Consider the following 19,917-nt stretch of genomic DNA (forward strand, 5'->3'; position numbering starts at 1 on the left):
TGTTTGGAACAGAAAACTGTTGTATCCTCTATTCTGAACTTCTGCACGACACTAATACTGTTCTGCATGTCTTGGCTATCAAGAATCCCATTGTGACTGGATGTCATGGACTTGCAGGTTTTACTTAGAATGCCTTATGCAATACTGTCTCTGCAGACACCAAAGAGACAGCAAACACTTCCCTTACGCCAGTGTCAACTTCAAATTAATGGCTCAACAGGAATATGAATAGCACCTCTTTCCTAGGGTGGTTAAGAAAAGATTACTAGTGAACCAGCATATATACCAGCCCCTAAGCCTACTCTCCAGTGCCTGCTCTTCACGTGTTATAAAACACAAGAGTTGGCACTGGAAACTAGTCCCAGCAATGCAGGCAGTGACGCAGATAAAACTACTGCCTTCTACATTATCTCCTTTGGAGGATATTAGGGTGCCTGTACTTCTCTCTATTTCTAAAGAACCTTTACTTTCTTAATTTGAATTCCGGCCAATGGTGTAGTCTGACTTGGTTTCCCTCCCCCACTTTCCAAAAACCAACCAACCAACTAAAATCCCCCCAAACAACCCAACTGCTACTAGTAGTTGGCTACTTCCCATTATGGTAATAGCTTTAAATGTCAGTTTAAGAAAGAAATCAGTTTTTCGGACACTGTTAAAATCAGCCTATGTGGAAGTGAATGCCCCTTCTGCCATGTGATATGTAACATGCATGGTGACTGCCACTGAGGTATGAAATCAGTGCATGTGTACTTCGGTCAAAGAAATTAGTGCTTAAGAATATTTATTGTATTAGTATTTATTTTCTTGAGACAACAGAAAAATCTGTATTAAAAAAAAATTATTAACAGGCCAAGAAAGAGCTTCAGCCAAAGATCTATAAATCAGTGAAAAGACATTTTTTGGCTCAGACCTTGTTTTTGATATTTCCCTAAAACCTTGTTTCTGTGACTAGATATGACACTTGGTAGGTTATTTCATATCAGGGCATCTTAGACATATCTTCATATTGGACCAGAACACTAGCAATTCCTCTTAAGTGCTTAGGAAAGAATAACAGAACTGTACTGTCCCAGATGGCCTTCTAATGCCCAATTCTTTTTCACGCTTGGTAGGTTTTAATTCATGTGTGCTTTAGAAGTATTTTGGCCTAAAAAAACCCCAACCAAACAAAATAACAAACCCACAAACCATCAACAAACCAAACCAAGAATACTGTCAAGACTGAAGAGATCTAGAGCTACCTGCTGAACTCATTTGGTTGAAATAGCTGAAATCAAACCAGACATATATTACTGTACATTTCTTGTCAGCAGAACTGCTGATCAGAAAGCAAGAAAGTCCAATGTGAGATAGGGTCCTCCATTGTTAGAAGCTCATTGACATTTCTACATAGCCATTAGATTTCTGAAGAAAGGAGTTAGGCTGAGGAATCTTCTTCCAGAAGTATTTTTTTCTTGGAGGACCTCCAATTCAGACAAGCAGCTTCCAACATAGGAAAGGTACAGGGTTACCAAGGACTACAGGGATCTGGGCATTCCCGCAGGTAAGTCTCTGTATGACCATTGTACACCTCCATCAGTGTTGTGCACACAGTCAGCTAATAGGTGGGAAGAAGAAGAAGGAAAAAAAAAGAGTCTCATTACAGTAATTAGTGAAAAACTGTCTCTGATACTAGCTGAACAGTTCAACTAAAACGAGCATTTATCTTATTTAGTCAACAACATGCAAGTATGAATAGCTTGTGTCCTCAGCCAAGAATGCTGCCTCTACTGAATATAGTAACTAAATTTCTCATTCAAAATCTCTTCTCACCCCTTTAGGTTTTTTGTTTTCTTTTTTTTTTTTTTAAACATCAAAACCTCAAGTTCTGACTAAAACATCTTCTGTTGCAAGAAGAATGTGACTGTAGTATGTGTAAACCACGAGGTATATTAACTTGTTTCATGCTACTTCTAAGGGCATGTATCACTGGTTCATTCAGGTTAGAAGGGTCCTTAAGAAGTCTGTAATACAAATGCGGCCTCAAACCAGAGCCAGCTATGAGGAAAGGGCTCAGGCTACTCGGAGCTTTAAAGCTGTAGGGCCTTTGAAAAACAGTTATTCCAGCAATTACACTTTGCTTTTACAAAGTAACATGGAATTTGTTTTGTTTTTATGTGCGTGTTTCCACCTAAAAAAACCCTGAATGCACCACTGTGACCTCCTTACATGTACAGTAGTTAGTGGTCTGCCCCCCACCCCCTACTCTTAACTTTCTGCAAAAATAGAAGCATTACCTTATTGAGGACCGGCTTTGTGGAGAGAACATCATAAATTGTTGGTAAGGAGATGTTCTGAAAGAAAATGATACATTGATGTTAATGGACATTAATGTCTTACTGTAAATGCTGAGAACTGTAACTTTTTACTGCTCAACTAGATAATAAGATAAAGCTCTAAGAGTGTATCTTGAGATCAGAAGAACACAGGTTGCAAAACCTTGAGCGGACCAGATCTCAGTACAGCACGGGACACTTGTTTCTGAGTGTCAGTGTTCACCGCCTGACAGTGTGTGTTTGAATTTCACTAGTGATAAAACAGCTCAGGAAACAATGAAAATCTCTCTCAAAGTATCTCTAGGTTTATCCCCCTGCATATGCAGCTGCAGAAAATGCTAGCAGGAAACCCACCTAGATGAAGAGAAAGCCTAAAACTAAAAAACATTCATGTAAAGAGCCAGCTGGTACTTTATTACCCAGAAGCACAGACAAATTGTCACAAACCGTTAGCCACTTCTGTCATTACAGCTGTGCTTGCAAATGCCCTGAATGCTTCTGACTATGTCAGATCAGGACTGTAACTTGGGAATTTCAAAACAGCAAGATGAGGTATTTGGAGGATGCTTACCTCTTGCGTTGTCTGGTTCAGGCATTTCATTGCAGGTGTTCTACGATTATCCAAGATTAGTGGAGGCTTCCAGCGATCGTAGTTTGTTTCTAACACGTACCACGTACCTTTCTTGATATCAAGGCTGGAAAAGAGGTATATGTTTGTGGTTTGCTTCTCTAACTATATAGTAAGTACATATGTAGTATATACTATATACAGCCGGATTTTTTTTAGGCTTGCTGTGGCATTTTTCAGTGATGCTAAAGAAGTGAGTTCTTGTACAACAGAAGTCACAAGAAACATAGGACACAACTATTGGTGGAACCTGTCCTCTTCTGGAAGGCTGAGTCAGGTGTCAGGTCAAGCATACTCACTCCCAGATATCCAGACTAGCTGTCCTGGAACGAGTTATCACGCAGCCTTCTCCAGAATTTTTTCCACCCAGTATAAAGTAAGCTGGAGCCAGCAGTCTTGTTTTTGCCAGTTTGTCTTTTGCATCCTGGTAACTGCAGATAACAAAGCAGTGTTGGACTATTAAATGCTATGAATGGTTGAAGTACTGAAGAATGAGTTTCACAGACCCAGGAAAAGTTTGGGTAGTTACACCTTTCTTCCCCTTTCACGCACATGTGAGGAGACTGTATCACAATGAAGGAACGAACACACTTAATCAAAGCCCCTCTGCACACTTTGTATTTGAAGTATGGTTGTTGAGAGGTGCTCCTCGCACTTTTTCCACATTTAAAACGGGAATAAAATGATGACATGCTGTGTCATATTCCACCTAATTCATTTACTGCATGAGAGCTTTGTTTCTCTTTACTTCCTATAATATACTACTACCTGTTGGATGTGTTTTGATGCAGAATGCTGTTATGCATTCAGATACCAATAGGTTCATTAGGAAAAAAAAAAAAATCTGAGAAAACAATTTGAGGAGTTTTAAAGGATCATGTGTGATGCCTTCCCCCCACCAGAGTACCAGCAAACCCAGAACTATTTAATGTTAAGGCTTCTAGGAAGATATCTGTATCATTAGATAGTAAGCATACATCTACAGTACTCATACCAGTTGAAAGCAAAGCAGATTAAAGCAGTAGAATATTGGGGGGGGGAGGGGGAATACCTTGTAGCATTCTCTAATACTGTTCTTGTAAGAAAGCCCATCCAATTACCATCTCTTCTACCAAGAAACCATTCGAAGATTCCTGCAAAATATCACTGGTTACAATAATTTGTTTTCAGAAGGTTTGCTCATGCTATTCTAACTTTCACATCCTTTAAAATGAACTGTGTTTTATCTTACTCCTCTGGAATCTTTTCACCATTTGTGTGCCTGTTTATTAAGGTAACTGGTATGCCCAGGGTCGGGAAAACTTGTACAGAAATAATGAAAGAAATGAGCATTACTCACCAACATAACCACCATCAAGACTGAAACGCTCATTCATTGTCAGAGTGAACAAGTCCTGAAAAGCATTAAACAAGTCAACCTTCATCCATCGCCAGCCTGTTAATACCAGTAATAAACAAGAGGCAGCATTGCAATTGACATGCCAAATTGAGCTTCCTGTTCATTAGACTCTTCCCCTTTGAGTAATGGGCTGCAAGATCAAGCCCATGCGGAGAAGAACCTAATTTATCACTGCATGAGCAAGTAGAAATGATAATTTGTCATCTTCTGACCTGGCACAGCAATCCAGCAAACCATGCTTTTATGCTAAGCAAGTCAAGCCTGTGGCCATTTTTTTCTTGGTCCTTGTTGCATCACTGAATTACCAGTTTTCCTTCCCCTGCTGTATGTAACCTTCTTCTCAGGCCTCTGAATACTATTCTAGTTTGAAGGCAGATTTTTAAGTCCCAGTGCTAAGTATGCTGGTATGTTATTGCTGTTCACATGGGCCTGCAGCTGTACACAATTCGATCCGTGCTACTTGCAACATGCAGTTCAAACTCAAACCCATCTTCTCCAACTACTGTTTCTTTCAGAGGAAAGTGGAATTTGGCTACGCTGGATCATTTTCAGAATGGACTCTTCCCAATTTATTTGACCAGAAGACAAAAATAAATGGATACAATGCAAGGATTTATGCCAGAAATGCTCTACTATGGAAAGGGCCACCTATAAGAGGATAAAGGCAGAGCATGTAGAAAAGGAAGAGTTGTGGTAAGCTGGAGACCCTGGTATAGTTCTGTACTCCTCGTTTTTAAGATGTAGATAAAACTCAGATTTCAGGTGCCTATTAAAAAAAAAAATAATCTTGCAACATAGGACTCCTTTTCCAAGAAGGATTGGACAAAAAGTTAAAATAGCACAAGTATGCCGTTTCACCTCTGGGATCACAGCAGTATGTATCTGCTAGCAAGAAACTCCAACCACTTGTGCACTTTGTATTCACTCCTGTTTGTATTCAGAATTCAACACTGTTTTTTAAGAATTGTCCAAACATAACTATTTCATTTAGGCGATCTCCTTTTACAAGGAAGAGTGCAGCACTGTTTTCTTTTACCTTTCTTCAAATAGCTGTACTGTGTACCAGAACAATTAAGAGATCATTTATTAAAAAACATCCCAAGGCAGAGTATGAAAGCAGGAAAATTTACATCTTAAAGGAAAGGCTGAAGCATTATTAACAAATTGACAAGCCCTCCCTCCCCATACTTACTGGTTTGACTCCAGACACCATGCCTATGTATCCTGCAAAATTTGTAGACCTGAATACTGTTTTGTTGTTTCTCTGGAAGTCCAAGTTTACCACCAGAGGCTTCAGTTCCCGAGTTAAAGTCCAGGAATTATTTTTAACATCCCACCTGCAGAAGACAGTACAGCCTTTGAAACTTCCCTCCCTCAGTAGCTTTTAAAACTTCCCTTCACAGTACGCAGATTTCCTGTGTGTGATGCCTGTCCTCTGATCTTACTCATGTCAGCCAACGCTTAACTGCTCAGTAGTTACCTGAGCAGCACCAGCAAGGGACACCCAGGAAGTCTAAACGCACAGGCAGTCAGTGAAAAGAAACAAGTTTTGTTTGAACCAAGAGCATATACACTACTCGGTATTAAACAGCACCACCATTACAGCTGGTTTGTTTTGCACACACATAACTCTTCTATTCCTGCTGGCAAAGGGAGGCCGCTACGGGTACTGCCTGTGACACCAAACCTGCTGTATCCTAAAAGCATGTGTAGCTTGTTCTGCAGCAGGATGAGCTGGTTCCCTCAAATTCTTACTTTTCCAAGGGATAAAACAAACCACATTACTACTGGATTTGCTCTACACAAAGGGAGTCCCAATTCTAGTTTGTAAGATAAGCCAGAACAGTTTGTAGGCAAGAGGGTGCTAAAGAACACTTAGCAGACCATTAAATTCTCTGGAAATAATCCAGGTTCTGGGAACAGCTTTGAAAGTTGCCTTAATTTTCAGGGAGCATGTTCCCAGTATTTCTGACAAGTGGGAGAAGTTCAACACAAGCCAAACCAAGAGACGTGTGGAGTCACAGTTGACAACATTTGAGTTTTTGTCAGGCAGGTAAAAATTTTAATGAAGGTGGACATTTAAATTCCATCTGGGCATTGAGAGTCATCTGGATGAGTGATGTTACAAAATATACTGGGATAATAAATATACTGGGATAATTTGGAAAAACAACTAGCCACAAAACCAGGCCCAATCCACATTTCACTGCATACACTAAAATTGATGCTTCTGTCTCATCACATAAAGAACGAGATATACTGCACCTCAGAGATAAGGTTACATAGACTGTTCTTTGGTTCGAGACAGTTTTAACTGGAGCTGAGAAAACACTAAGTAACACTGAACACAATTGTTTTACAAAGTCATTCCCGACAAGCTCGGAGTAGTTTGACATAAGATCAGCAGAACAATCCTTTTGTTCGTTTTAGCCTTTTTTTACAACATGCAGTGCAGAATTACTTGTCACGGTCTTAATAACATCCAATTCATCATTTAGACTCAAAGAATGCATGTAGAAATTTCAAGTTCAGTTAGATTTTCTTTGTTTTGTTTTGTTTTGTTTTGTTTTTTTTTAAAAAAAGGCACAAGTTTAGGTACTTACCCAAGAAAGAGTCCAAAATCCAAGTTTCTGGCATGGTACAACTTCCCTACATAACAATAAATAAATAAATAAATACAATTTTCTAAAGAAAGAGACATGAATTTCAGCTTAGAAAACCAGGAAATGAGTAAGCACGAAAAATACCTGGGAAAGCAAGCAGGGAAAATACCATTGTCTAGTTGCCCTTTTCATAAGCACAGAAAAATGGTGGGGTTTTTTGGATCAGGGAAGTGTTTTTCCATAATTGAAATCAAGTAATCTTGTAAACTGCTGTCCATCTCAGCCTCAGATGCTTTCCACATTATCTTAATGCAATGGGAATACCTTGAGCTCCCTCTAAAAGTGAGATGTTTGTAAGCCCTCTGCGAATCCCTCAGAAATTTCCTAAGCTGGAAGAGCTGCAGACAAGGTCTACAGAACTAAGAGAATGAGAGAGTCTTTTATTAAAACAGACTATCCATTTTCTCTAGCACCACACATATGCGATAGTTAAAAATTAGATGCAAAACAGATTGCACTAGAATCCCTCATGGCACTGAGAAAGAATCAGGTGTCTGGCTGGTGTTTCTTTCCTCTAGAAAAACAAATGCCACCTATTTAAAAAAACAAAACAAACCATCACAACCCCCCCCCAACAAAACCAAAACCAAACCACCTTTGAAAGTATTTTTTTCCTTTTTTTTGACCTAATACACCTGTGATTTCTTATTCCCTTCTCAAGGAACACCTTTTTATTATCATTGCTTTCAGTCTCTTCTACTAGACCTTCTTGCCTACAGTTGAGAAGGACTATGTTTGTATAATTGAGGTGGACCCTCTCCTACATAAGAGAAAACTGTTAACACTATTCTGGGTTGCATTACCTGTTTTATCTTCCGCCACTATTGACGTACATACAGTAAAGATTTCATAAAAGATGTTAAAAATAACAATTTCCCCTAGAACAAAAAGAAACAAAGTTCAATATTTTGAAACTTTTGCCATCAACAGAAAAAAATGGTTAGAAAAAAGCATAGTGCACAGTTTAGCATTCTAGAATATTTCTCTTAAGAATTTCTGTTTAAATCTCATTTGATCTTTGAAATTACTTGTTCAGCAAAATCAAGAGCTTCCTGAAAGGCAAATAGAAGGATCAGAATCCCTTGGCCTTCTGCCTTACCATACAGAAAGCTGACAGTCATTGCTACTTCCTCCTCTGGATACTTCAAAACAAGCTATAAAATTCACTTTAAAGAAGAAAGCCGCTATATGTACCACTACTCCCATATAAGAGCTGCTGACTAGCACCAGGTGTACTGCTCCTGTATGAGGGAAGCAGTGGAAGCAGGTCTATGGACCTTCTCTGTCTCAATTCTGGAAGAATTCAGTATCTGCTTCTCACCTGGAATTGCATTCTTTTGCAGGAGGTGCGGAAGGCAGGAGAATGTGGCAAGAACCACAAGGAAAAGAAAGCACAGCGTGAAACAGCCTTGCCTTCTTGGTATGTCAACAGCAGACATGCAACTGAATGGGAAACCAATGAGAATCAAGGATTCCCCCAAATTTTGGTGCACAGGAGCTGAGACTTGCTCCAGTTCCCAAAACTCAGGAGTGAGAAGCTACAGCTCTACAGAGAAGTCCCAGCCTGATGAAAGGCTTATGTGATTTACTGCCATTCTCGTCTAAAATACTGTTTTCATTTACTGTAAGATGCATTTTATTGCTTTATCTACTTAATTAATAATTTATTTGTTAAAGTCACAGATGACTACAACTATACTGCAGACTGGTACACATACTAATTTTAAACGAGTCTGGATTCCTAGTTTTCCACTACGTTAATAAAGTGTTGGAAACTATTACCCAAAGGAATCCCTGATGAATTTGCAATCCCTTGGAGTTCTTCATTGAAAGGATAAGGAAGCGTGGCAGTCAGATGAGCCTGAAAGGAAAAGTTTTGTACATTGTTTTTGTAAATTAATGCTATTTTGTTACTTAAAACAAACCTCTCTCCAATAGGTACATCTTTCTCACAACTATTAAACTGAGTATTTAATTCCTCTGCAGCCTGTAGAACTTGAGGATGTTTGTAGAGTACTTGGAAGACAAGTACATAGGGAAAGTAAAAACTATTACTTATCAAAATATTGACGTGAGCAATGGAGATTAGCACAGTATCTCAATTATTGTTAGCAGCAATAGACAGAACACAGTGAAGTAGGACTCTCATATGTTAAGAGCTCAACTGGAACTGAGCTTGACGTCAGTGTTTAAGGGAACACCTAACTTTCACACATTGGTATTACTACCTATATACACTACCTTTATGTCAACCCCACTCAGGCATATAGGGATACAAATGAAGTGTGGCCAGCATGACTTAAGGCTGCTGTAAATAAAAATGGGGACAGATTTGACCTTATGCTGTATCTAATGCTACATTGTTTTCCCCTGTCCTGATTCTATGCCAAAGCCTATTTTAATCAAACCCAAATTATTTTTTAAGATGAGGCTTGGTCAAAGATGCCCCTGTAATCAGACATTTATTACAGTTTTCAAAACTTGATTTTACTTTACTGTTTAAAAGGAGTTGAACATGGCAAAGAGAATTTCAGTGAAGTGTTTTGCTACAGTGACTAAGTCAGTGGCATATATGTCTAGCATCACTAATCCAAACGTCAAAAGATCTTAGAAAAACTTAAAGGAGGAAGAGACACATGCATTTTACGTTTGATGGTTTCAGAGTAATTCAGAGTAGGCAAGAAAGCAAAATTTCACCAATAAGACTAAATTTCAGAGTAACTCTTCAAAACAGTATTTTTGTTCTGGAAGTGGAAGAATTATCACTTGTAAAGTTCTTAATTGCCAAATTTAGTAGCATTCTAATTCTGGTAGTCAGAGCATACAGTAATAAAATAATTAAGCTGAAAATACTTACTATTTTGTTATCCACTATGTCAACAACTTTGCCGCTGGGGAAAAACGTATTTGCTATATCTTTAATATTCTGGACCACAGTCTTCAGCTAAAAAGAACAAGGGCTTTTATTGAATAGAAGATCTTGAGCATAAGAATTGCTAGAATACTAACAGAACTCCTTCACATACTTTTCAAAAAAACATTTTGTTGAAAAAATACATATTTAAACGAAGTGCTAAATGTGGTGTTCTTGGTGAGAAAAACACCCCCAACTCCCCACTAAGTCACTCTTCAAGCTTTATTCAAATAACTTTCTAGATTAGCTCTGACATGTCCCTCTACCAGAGAAAATGAATTACAGGAAAAAGCCATCCTCATCTTCTGCTCCTTTGATCACATTTTAATACTCTGCACTCTTCTCTCTTTAAAAATGTTAATTAAAAGCTCTTTGCTTAAGCACTGGTGATCCTGAAGCCAAAAAGACTCAATAAATTTATAAAAGTACGTGCTTTCCATTTGCGACATGCGAATGGCCACAGAGTTCTACTCTATGTGATCTGAATCCAAAGTACATGAGAGATAAAACCTTCCAGAATTTAAGGTGCAACCTGAAGCTTTCAACATCCACTGGCTTAAATGAGACTTTTAAAATAAATATTATGGTGTAAGTAGAATTTGTTTGGCTTTCAGAGTTGAAAGGTCAAAGTCAGCAGGGATATAGCAAAAATCCCTGGCCTTTTTTGAGAAATTAAGCATTACTGAATTGAATTTCCAGCAACCTTCAGAAGAACAGCTGTTCTAAGTAGTTTGAAATAGGCTCGAGTATTTTTTAAATTACTTCTGCTGTGTGAACACCAGTGCTGCAACCAGCATCTCTGAAAAGGGCAGGAAGTTATTCATTTCCCCCTTGCCATTTCATCATCTCATGTAGGGATGTGCAGAGGAGAAGGGAGGCTGCTTCAGTTTCACTTCAATTTACTGAGGCTGTCCCTTTGGTGTACTCCTCCTCCTTTATTCTGTATTACTTCATGACTAAAGAGCTTTGATAAATGAAAGCCTTCTTTATGCTGCACCGTTTTTTATTCCTCTACATCTCAAACATCAGTGCCCCTATACTTGATGCTGCTAGCTCAAGTGTTGAGCAGAAGAAAGTTTTACTCTAGCAATTATTTTAGTCTAGAATCATATTTTAAAAGTCAACTAGAAATATCATCCCTTTCAGAGAATTTTAGCACACATATTCCTTTCCAAACCTTTTTTCAAAATGAAAGGCCACATGCTAGTTTTATACCTGCTAAGCTTCAAAGCAAGCTCTGCATTTCATACCTCTGTCTTTTTGTCATGCATCAAGTTATCCCATCTTTTGCTGGGAGGTAAATCAAGATTTATGACATATGTGGGTACATTCCCTTTGAACCTGAAAGATAAGTACCAGAGTTCAAATTTAAAGAAGACTTTGAAAAAACATTTGACAAAATAGGTGCTTCCCACCTGAAACTAGCATTTTCTAGATCTGCAACAGGAATAAGTTACAAAAAAATCCTGTTCAGACTTACAAGTCACTACTTTTCTGTAATTTGTTAGACAGGTTGAATCAGATTACTTACGTGGGTCCTGAAGGAGGGTATGTTTTACTCCTGCACTCTTCTCCATACTGTAAAGACAGTGAAACATTACTGTTTAGCTTCTTTGTTAAAACACTTTATTATTCTAGCAGACTTCATTTTGAATTAAACCTTTAGGACTAGCCAGCTAATTCAATTAATGATGATTTGATAATAAAGGAAGAGAAAGTCTTGGGACTTCGGAAAGGGTGCAGAAGAGAATACAAGAGGTAGGGGACAAACAGCAAGTTCCCCGTGCTGTCTGACAGACCTTCAGACAACTTGCCTAACATAGTCCAAGGCAAGCACAAATTTATGGTAAATATACAAACCCATTTTTACTCAGTGTGATTCAATGAAGAGCACTTCAAAAGCATATTCTTTAGACAAGTTCAGAAACCTTAAATCTCAGTATGGACCAGTTTGTTCTGTTCATTCAATTCATAGTCCCATTTTATAGTGTCATTCATAATTATGCTTAGTGTTAAGCTTCACTGTGTAGCTGGGGCAGAGAAAGCACACTGAACTTTAGGCAAATTACTCAGCCAGAGGAATGAGCTATACAGCATGACTTTTTATTTAGTGTGGAAAAGTGCTGCTGAACTGGTTTTAAATATTATGAGAGGTGCATTTCAGGAATATAACTAAAAACTAGTCACCTTCATTCCTGTAAGCATGGCTAGTTACAAATGAAAGTTTGAGAACTATATTTAGGTGTACTCAAAGTGAATGCAAGGGTGTTTTCCCCTCAATTACATAAAGCATGCGTATACATACATAAACATATGCATATACATGCCACAATTATAATTGCATGTTTTACCCAGAGAAATACAAGCAAATGCCTACTAGCTGCATTTGTGCTTCAAGCCAGTTGAGAGCAGACCAGATGTGGTCCCTGAGCTATCTGAGCCGATCAGTAAGCTCCTAAGAGCATAGTATGTCCCAGTAGGAAAAAGGAAAGGTACACATGCTATTCTGGGAGTCCATACAAAGGCTCCCAAAGCACAAGTGTCTGGGAGACAGAACAGAAATGAAAATATGTAGGGATCCTTCCACCACTTCCCCCCCTCCCCCCCTCGATCTCCAATATTTATTTGGCTGTACTAATTAGATTACTTTACTAGTGTGTCTTTATAATGCGTTCTGCCTCCAGTAAAAACTGAGACAAGATCTCTAGCAGCTACGTATCTGGGACAAACAAGCTAAGTAATGTCCTTGTTCTCTTTGGGCTAACACATTATCTGTTTTTAATGCATTAATCTAGAAAACACAATGTCTTACACAATGCCACAGACTTTAAACACTGGCATAATTTGTTACAACTGGAAACAGGAATTTTAAAGTGGGATTGGTTTCTGTGTTATCACGTGTTTTCTTTTTGTATTGTTTCCAGTAGCTGGGAGAAAGTATGAGATGAATTTTGGTTTTCCTACACACAAGACGAAGGGTATAGGACCAGCAGCTACGGGTTTCCTAGATTTCACTGTGGTGCAGTTATAGCCTTTGCATAGCTGGAACAAAAGGTCAAACACAAGAAGCCATTTAATTTTCAAAATGGGGAAGTTTCAAAACAGGGAGGGTGGGGGAGGATATCAGGTGATTAATTAAGCAACAAAAGTCAGAGGCTTCGTGCAAAGCCAAGCAAATACTTAACAGTATTAATGTGATTGTCTTGTGAAATTTTCCATCCTGCAATACTAAAATCAATCAGAAAAAGTGACATTTCATATACATCCTACTGCAATGGATGCACAGGTTCGGACCTTCAGGAAATATGTGCTGTCAAAATATGCTTCTTAACAGATAAAGCCTGTAACAAAAAATTATCCAAAATGGATGAAAGTTCAGTTGATCTGTCAGTATAGCCCATGTGTACACAGATGAAACAGTGGCGACCATGCAAACTGATTTCAGAGGATGTTAAGTGATGTTCCAGGTGCTAAATGTTATGTCACTCCTGATGCTCTCTCCTCAGATTTTAATCTTGTACTTGAAGCTATTTTTATCTTCCTAGCCCTTTGCAACCTAAGCCACAAAAGAGGTGGGGAAAGCAACAGTTAAAGGAAGAGTTAAGGGAGAGATACAAAGAAAATGTTCCCTCCTTACATGTCAGTAATTTCAGATTTCTCACCTGTCTATGTATAAAGCAAGCTAGAGAAATGAATAATCCCCAAAACAACCCGTGCATTTTCCAAAACTGCTAGCATTGATTGAGCTATCTGAAGAAAGCCAAGATTATTAACAGTTTCTTTAGGTAGACTATTATATGCTGGCACATAAGCAGTAATTTAAAAAGATGTCAAGACAACCAGAAAACTAGAAGTGGGGTTTTTTTTTTTACACAAAGTTCTAACAAGGAACAAAAAAATTGTTACCTTTTGCCATCAGCTAAAGACTAACTGCAAACTTTTCTGACAAGGTAAAAAGAAAAAAAGACACCTAAAGAATTTTCTTACAGAAACAGAAAAAACACCAGGCACTTTCTATCACCAGACTGAAATAAGCAGCTATGAAGTTATTGCTGTGGTCAGCGAGATCCTCCCCTCTGCAGAGGCTTGACACTGGAAAAGGAACAATAAATGTTGTCTGAGAGAAGCAGGAGCAGCCTTCCAGCATGAGAGGAATGCCTTGAGTTTCCAACATGACAAGCCAGAGGTGGTCTCCTAGAAAAAGCCAGCAGAAGCTGGCTCCAAACAGGAGGTCATCACTATAAATTTGCTTTTCAAACATGCATTGAACCTCCTAGGAGGAATATGGCTATTCTCGAATAGTTCTTTTTTTTTTTTAAATCACCTGTTACTAGTAGGTTGCATATTTTGATTATCTGATGTACTGCTGACTTTCAAATTTGCATTTGTACGTAATGATACAAAAATGGATGCGTGGCAGCACAGGATCAAAACACTAAAAGAAAGAGAAGAGTGGAGGAGAAAGAGAACATGGTATGGGGAAAGATGGAAATAATAAGAAAAAATGGAAGTAGCACAGAAGATTTATATTATGACCAATTGTATGAAAAAAAGTAGAGCAGAACAGGAACCAAATAGCTAGCAAACGGTCAAGATGAATTGCTACCTGGGGAAAAAATATCAAGTAATAACAGTTATTATTCACTGCAGGAAAGAAAATTAATGCATGGTTTAATGGCTGCTGAGTAAATATTTTAAAACCTAGCCTGATTTCATTAATATGAAATAGGCTGAATGTAGCTTGTCCAGTCTAAAAGAATGCCAGCACTTTCTTTACTACCCTCAAAAATATTTTTGAGGTGGAACATCTCTGGCACCCTTCCTTAATATTCAGTGTTTCTCATCTTCATATTTAAAAATAAATATAAAATGACCTCTTTGAGCTATGAAATACAATTCCATAGTTTAAGGAAATGGCATTCAATCTCTTTCAGACAAAGTAACATTATATTCAGCATCTTTTGGTCTATGAACTCTGTGGTCTAACACATTTTTCTCTCTGCTCCTCTTCCCTTACAGGATGATGCCAATGCAGCACTCTGTCGTGCTGCAACAGTCCCAACGCTGGTCACCGTTCCAAACATGGAGATTAAGAGTACTCTTGCAGCACTGAAGAAATGGGGACCAAGTCAATTTGCAGTTTGGACAAGAAGTTCAGTATGGTTGAGGAGGCTTAATCGAAAGCTAAAGGGACTGACAGTCTGCACCACTGAGATGCAATTCATGGCATTTAGCTTCCATATTCTTTGTTAATAAAAAGAAAAGAACCCAACCAGCTGCACACAGGAAGACAACAATCGTCGTTCATTCTTCAGCAAATGATGCATCCCAGCATCTCAACCAAAAATAAAACATCTAAGCCTGGTAACTGGCTGTACAGCAGCACAATGTGCAACCTGGACACGCAGTGGATATTGTGCAAATGTGAAGATGTACCAAGTGCAATCAAATGCAAAATCAAGCTCTAATATGACAGACTTCGCTGATAGCTGGCACTTCTTCCCCCGCTCCACTCCCCAGAAAGCTTTTGGCTAAAATTCTGAAGGTGTTTTAAGCTGGACCTGGCTTATAGTATTGGGAAGCTGCTCTTGGGGGGGTGGGGGGGAGGATGGGCCTGGGTACACAGAAGAGGGTAGTATTCTGTGTAGTAGAATTCTGTGTAGAAGAAGGTAGATTCTGAGTAGTCAGGATGCTAAGGGAACATGGGTCATCCCGATGTCCACAGTCTTCCACAACCTTTCCTGCAGTTCTCCCCTCTCCCAAAACCCATACTCATTTTCCCAAAATCAATATAATTTGCTAGGAAAAGTCTTTGATCAAACACAAAAGAATATAGGAAGTAGTATGTTCCCAAAATATTTAAAAATATATTGCAAAAGAGTATTTTGAAATCCAGAGATATTTAAAATCCTGTCCTCTTCACAGAGGATGAGAAGATTCAGAAATTGAAGACATGTAAGAGTGCTTCGCTGCTTCAGGAATAAAAACATACATCAGGAAGCAAGAACAGCTGTTTACATGCCCAGGAGATGGCAGCTGGCCTGTTCCAAGTAACTCCCCCTCCCGACTTCACAATTCCACCAAAAGTTAAATACTTCACCTACTCAGTTAAAAAAAAACCAACCCCAACAAACAGAAGATGATACCCCAAGCCCACCTGCTCGACACCTCTCCCCTTGGGTGAAGCCATGGCAAATACACTAAGTGGATTCAAAAGCGTACGTACTTTTAGCAGGCCCTTCTTCACCTTCCTTTTGAAAATCACTGCTTTGGTGTAACATTACAATATTTACGTTACACACGTATATGAAATTGAGCGCAGGAACGAGCAAGGACTTGTAAAACACACCCGATAAACACCAGGACTTGTAACCGCGGCCACGGCCGCGTCGCTTGCCAGAGGAGCCATTTAAGTCGCCAAGTCCCTAGGGCGGCGAGACGCTACCTTAAATTCACACGCGTGCATTTAAAGACACGCTTGGCCTCCTGCGTGGGGAAGAGCGGCAGCTGCCAGCTCTCCTCACACCCACCCGGCCCGCCGGAGCCCAGCCAGCCCTTCGGGCGGGGCCGGCCGCATCCCACCCGCCACCTCCCCCAGAGAGGGCCGGGGGCGACCCGACCCGCGCCGTCCCCTTCCCCTCCCGTCGCCAGGCTCACCGGGTCCGGCGCCCAGACGAGCTGCGCCACGACGAGCAGCGCGGCGGGCGACAGCAGCGCCCGGCCCCAGCCCGCCATCCTCCTTCCCGGCTCGGCAAGGCGCTTCCCGGTGTGGCGGCCCACATGACACCGCCCCGCCCCGCCTGTCACAGGAGGGAGGCGGTGGCGGCAGGGCCGGGGAGGCGGTGGCAGGGCCCTGCCGCCGTCGCCCCGGCCCTGCCGCCGTCGCCCCGACCCTCCTTTTTACTTTTAATAAAGCAGAGGCATTGACTTTCAGTCATACTCCCAAAAGAGGGCAGTTCCGCCCAAGAAAAATCTGAAATAAAATCGCCTCTCTTAGGCAACGCTACGAGCAAACCCGTGGCATCAGTTTTCACGTTGTAAATATTGTGATTTTTAATTACTCTGTGTCCTTGGGATATTTTAGGCAGGTTTTATGGTAATGAGAGACACCAGGCAGCTCCTTTCTTGAGGAAGAAGGAGTTTTCTCCATTTTGCCTGCTTAAGAGTGCAGGAAACGGGGCAACTGGAGAGACAGTCTGAGGAGAAATACCAGGTATGAGATCCATCACTGCCAGCACGTTGCCTATCATTTATTCACTACTATACATAAATGGTATATTTGTTGTGATATCAAGTACAAGCCAGCAGCAGAATAAGATGCATACTCCAAATAACTTACAATAAAAAGTGTGAGCTTTTTATTGTAAGCTTACAATTGTAAGCTTACAAAATAGCTTACAATTTTAGTGTGAGCAAATTAATATATAATGGGCGTATATGTTAGTTGTCAGAAGCACCACGAAGAAATACTAAAAAACTTCAAGGATACCTGTGTTTTAGCTTGTCTTGTGCTTTATGCAGTGCCCGAGAGGTGTCACATGTTTTTAGGCACACAGAAAAGAAGCAATACAGTCTTTAATATCCTGACTTAAATTGGCTGTACAATTAACTCTCTTCTAAAACAAAACGGGGGTGGCAAGACAAAGAAGGGAAGCCCTTGGCAGATGGTTGACTGGAAAGCTGTATGGCATTGCAGAAATTAAGAATCGGAACAGGATAAAAGAAATGCATTGTAAGGTGTGAAAGCCTTGGGCAAAGGGAGGGCGTGCAGCAATGCGTAGGAAGGAATCAGCTCAGAACGTAAGCTTGGAATTGCACAGAGCTTTAGAGACCAAGGCAGAAAAGCGTTAAGCACTGGTGGAAGAAGAGATGGAACCAATCAGGGGATTTAAGAAATGAGGAAAATTACAGCGTAACGGGAGAAACTTCCAATTTTCATGGGAGTGTCTTTCACAAATAGGAAATGAGGCAGTTTCTGTAGGGCCCAGCCAATTTTTTTTTTTTGTTGAAAACAAATACCTGTAAGACAATAATTCTGTATTTACTTGCAGGTACCCGAATATACTGTTATGGTCTACAGTAAGAAATAGCCAGATTAAGTTGGTCCTGTTATTTTCTAAACATCTGCAGCCCTTTTTGCTCAGATTTAGTTTCTGGAGCAGACCGTTTTTAGGTGCTTTACTATCTTTAGGACATCTTTAACAGTAGAAAATAAACAACAGCTTTGGAAAATGAAAAAAACTTTCTGAATGCTCTGAAGACAAAATTATGCCATGGTCACATTACACATTCAAAACTTACTTTTTTGAAGCCTCTTTGTACTTTTGGTTTAGGTCTTTCACCAGGAAAGAAATTCTAAGTCTAAGGAATAGTTAACACCCTTCAGTCTGTGTGTTTCTCTGACTATGGCTGTTCTGCTGCATTCCTAACAGAATGCCTCCTCTCCGGGGTCCACACCAGTACTTTAGGTCCTCCATTTATGTTGTCTAGGTTTCTTCTGTCAGTTTTCAAAAATCTGAGTTAAGTCAGAAGAAAAAAGCTCAAGATGTGCAGTTTACTCATTAACTGTACTACCTGACAGCTGGTGTCACTGATACTTAGTACTTCATGTCCACCCTTCTGCTTTCTCACACTCATCTATCCAGTACTGTATTACCACTCCCCAGATCTGTTCCTTCCTCCAGAAGTAGAGGCTGCACAAATTCCTTCCTCTTTTCTCTCTGTTCCAGTTAAATTAAAGCTCTTTGTGTTAACACTACTGCTAGGACATAGCATCACCAAGAAGACTCCATGACTACCTCCAATGGGAAAATATCCCAATGAACTCCTTATAGCAACAGTTTAATACACATACTGATCTTCACTGTTTTGTCATACCTTTGATTTCCTTTCCTGGGACTAAAATTCCAGGGTATTCCCCAGTCCTCTGCTTCTGTGTTATCTCAGGACACATTTTTTAGCAAGAATCTAGTGTATCATTAGTCCCAACACAGAGGGCAACTCCGTTGCTACTAAGATATCCCTATTCCCTGCAGCGCTGCCAGTCCCTTGCCAAATCCAGTACTTCCTCTTCTACTTAGGACAGTCTCATTTCATTTGCTCTGACATTTCTTTTTGCATCACTTCTTCCTAGCTCTGTTAAGAAACATGCCTCTCAGTTCCATTTTTCCTTTACTATCACTTATAGCTATTTACAGTGCCTACACCTTGCATTCTCCTACTGACATTGATAAATATGAAATGGAAAATTCCTTTCCATGGGTAATTCTCACACTCTTTTTCAGATTCTGAGTACTCCTTTCAGCACCCTTTCCACCAGCATAGCAGATTTCTGCTTCCAGCTGCATCTGTGTTTGAGTAATCATTTTTATAAGTTCTACCGGAGAGGATTTTATTTAAACAATTATTCCTGAAAGGAAAAACAGATGCTTTAACATCAGTCTACTTCAACCATCAGCATTCACTTCAGATGCGTTTAAGATTCACAGTGATTGTGGATCAGTGACACCTGCAATGAACTGCCCAATAAATAATTACCCTGGCCCACAGCCTGCTCCTTGTGGTGCTGCCTCTTTCCCAGTGTTTCTGGGAGTAGTTTTGGCATTAGGCCACTTCCAGGTCCATGATGTTGCAAGTATTGTACATCAGGTTACTTACATTTCTGGGGAGGGATATGTAGCATGGTACCTACAACCAGAACTACCTAAAGAGCCCTAATTCCCAGTCCTAGACCAAACTGAGGAGCTCTGGGGAAAAATGAATTACATTTTTTTTCTGTGATGGCACAACCCACAGCTATGCTGTATTTTCATCCAAGAATTCCTCAGACTCTGGCCAGGAGCATTTGCCAGCAATCATCTACTTATTTCTAGCTTTTGGCCTTCTCCCTGCAAATTCAGTGTTCATGCTTCTGTCAGACCTCCTGGGTGTGTGCAATGCATCTTTTCCAACAATACAGGAATTCAAAATACGGACTTTACTCACCATGGAAAAGGCAG

General features: G+C 39.9%; 1 protein-coding gene across 1 annotated transcript; it reads right to left on the minus strand.

Moving 5' to 3' along the window:
* Positions 1-830: 830 nt before the first annotated feature.
* On the minus strand, positions 831-16,706 carry ASAH1 (N-acylsphingosine amidohydrolase 1). Its single transcript, XM_075500184.1, has 14 exons — positions 16,577-16,706; positions 11,451-11,497; positions 11,170-11,260; positions 9,863-9,949; positions 8,788-8,866; positions 7,809-7,883; positions 6,946-6,991; positions 5,535-5,679; positions 4,283-4,337; positions 3,995-4,076; positions 3,243-3,374; positions 2,887-3,010; positions 2,277-2,333; positions 831-1,597 (listed from the first exon to the last, which is right to left on the minus strand). The coding sequence occupies exons 1-14, from the start codon at positions 16,652-16,654 to the stop codon at positions 1,508-1,510; spliced, it is 1,188 nt and encodes a 395-aa protein (XP_075356299.1). The 5' UTR covers positions 16,655-16,706; the 3' UTR covers positions 831-1,507.
* Between the last annotated feature and the right edge of the window lie 3,211 nt (positions 16,707-19,917).

This window comes from Mycteria americana, chromosome 4, assembly GCF_035582795.1.
Source record: "Mycteria americana isolate JAX WOST 10 ecotype Jacksonville Zoo and Gardens chromosome 4, USCA_MyAme_1.0, whole genome shotgun sequence".
In the NCBI taxonomy this organism is placed as follows: domain Eukaryota; kingdom Metazoa; phylum Chordata; class Aves; order Ciconiiformes; family Ciconiidae; genus Mycteria; species Mycteria americana.

Coding starts and splice junctions, on each gene's coding strand:
- ASAH1 (XM_075500184.1), bottom strand. CDS start 16,654: ATGGCGGGCTGGGGCCGGGCGCTGCTGTCGCCCGCCGCGCTGCTCGTC. Junction 8,867..9,862: donor ACATAGTGGATAACAAAATA/GTAAGTATTTTC, acceptor TTTTCCTTTCAG/GCTCATCTGACTGCCACGCT. Junction 5,680..6,945: donor GATTTTGGACTCTTTCTTGG/GTAAGTACCTAA, acceptor TGTCTTCTGCAG/GTGGGATGTTAAAAATAATT.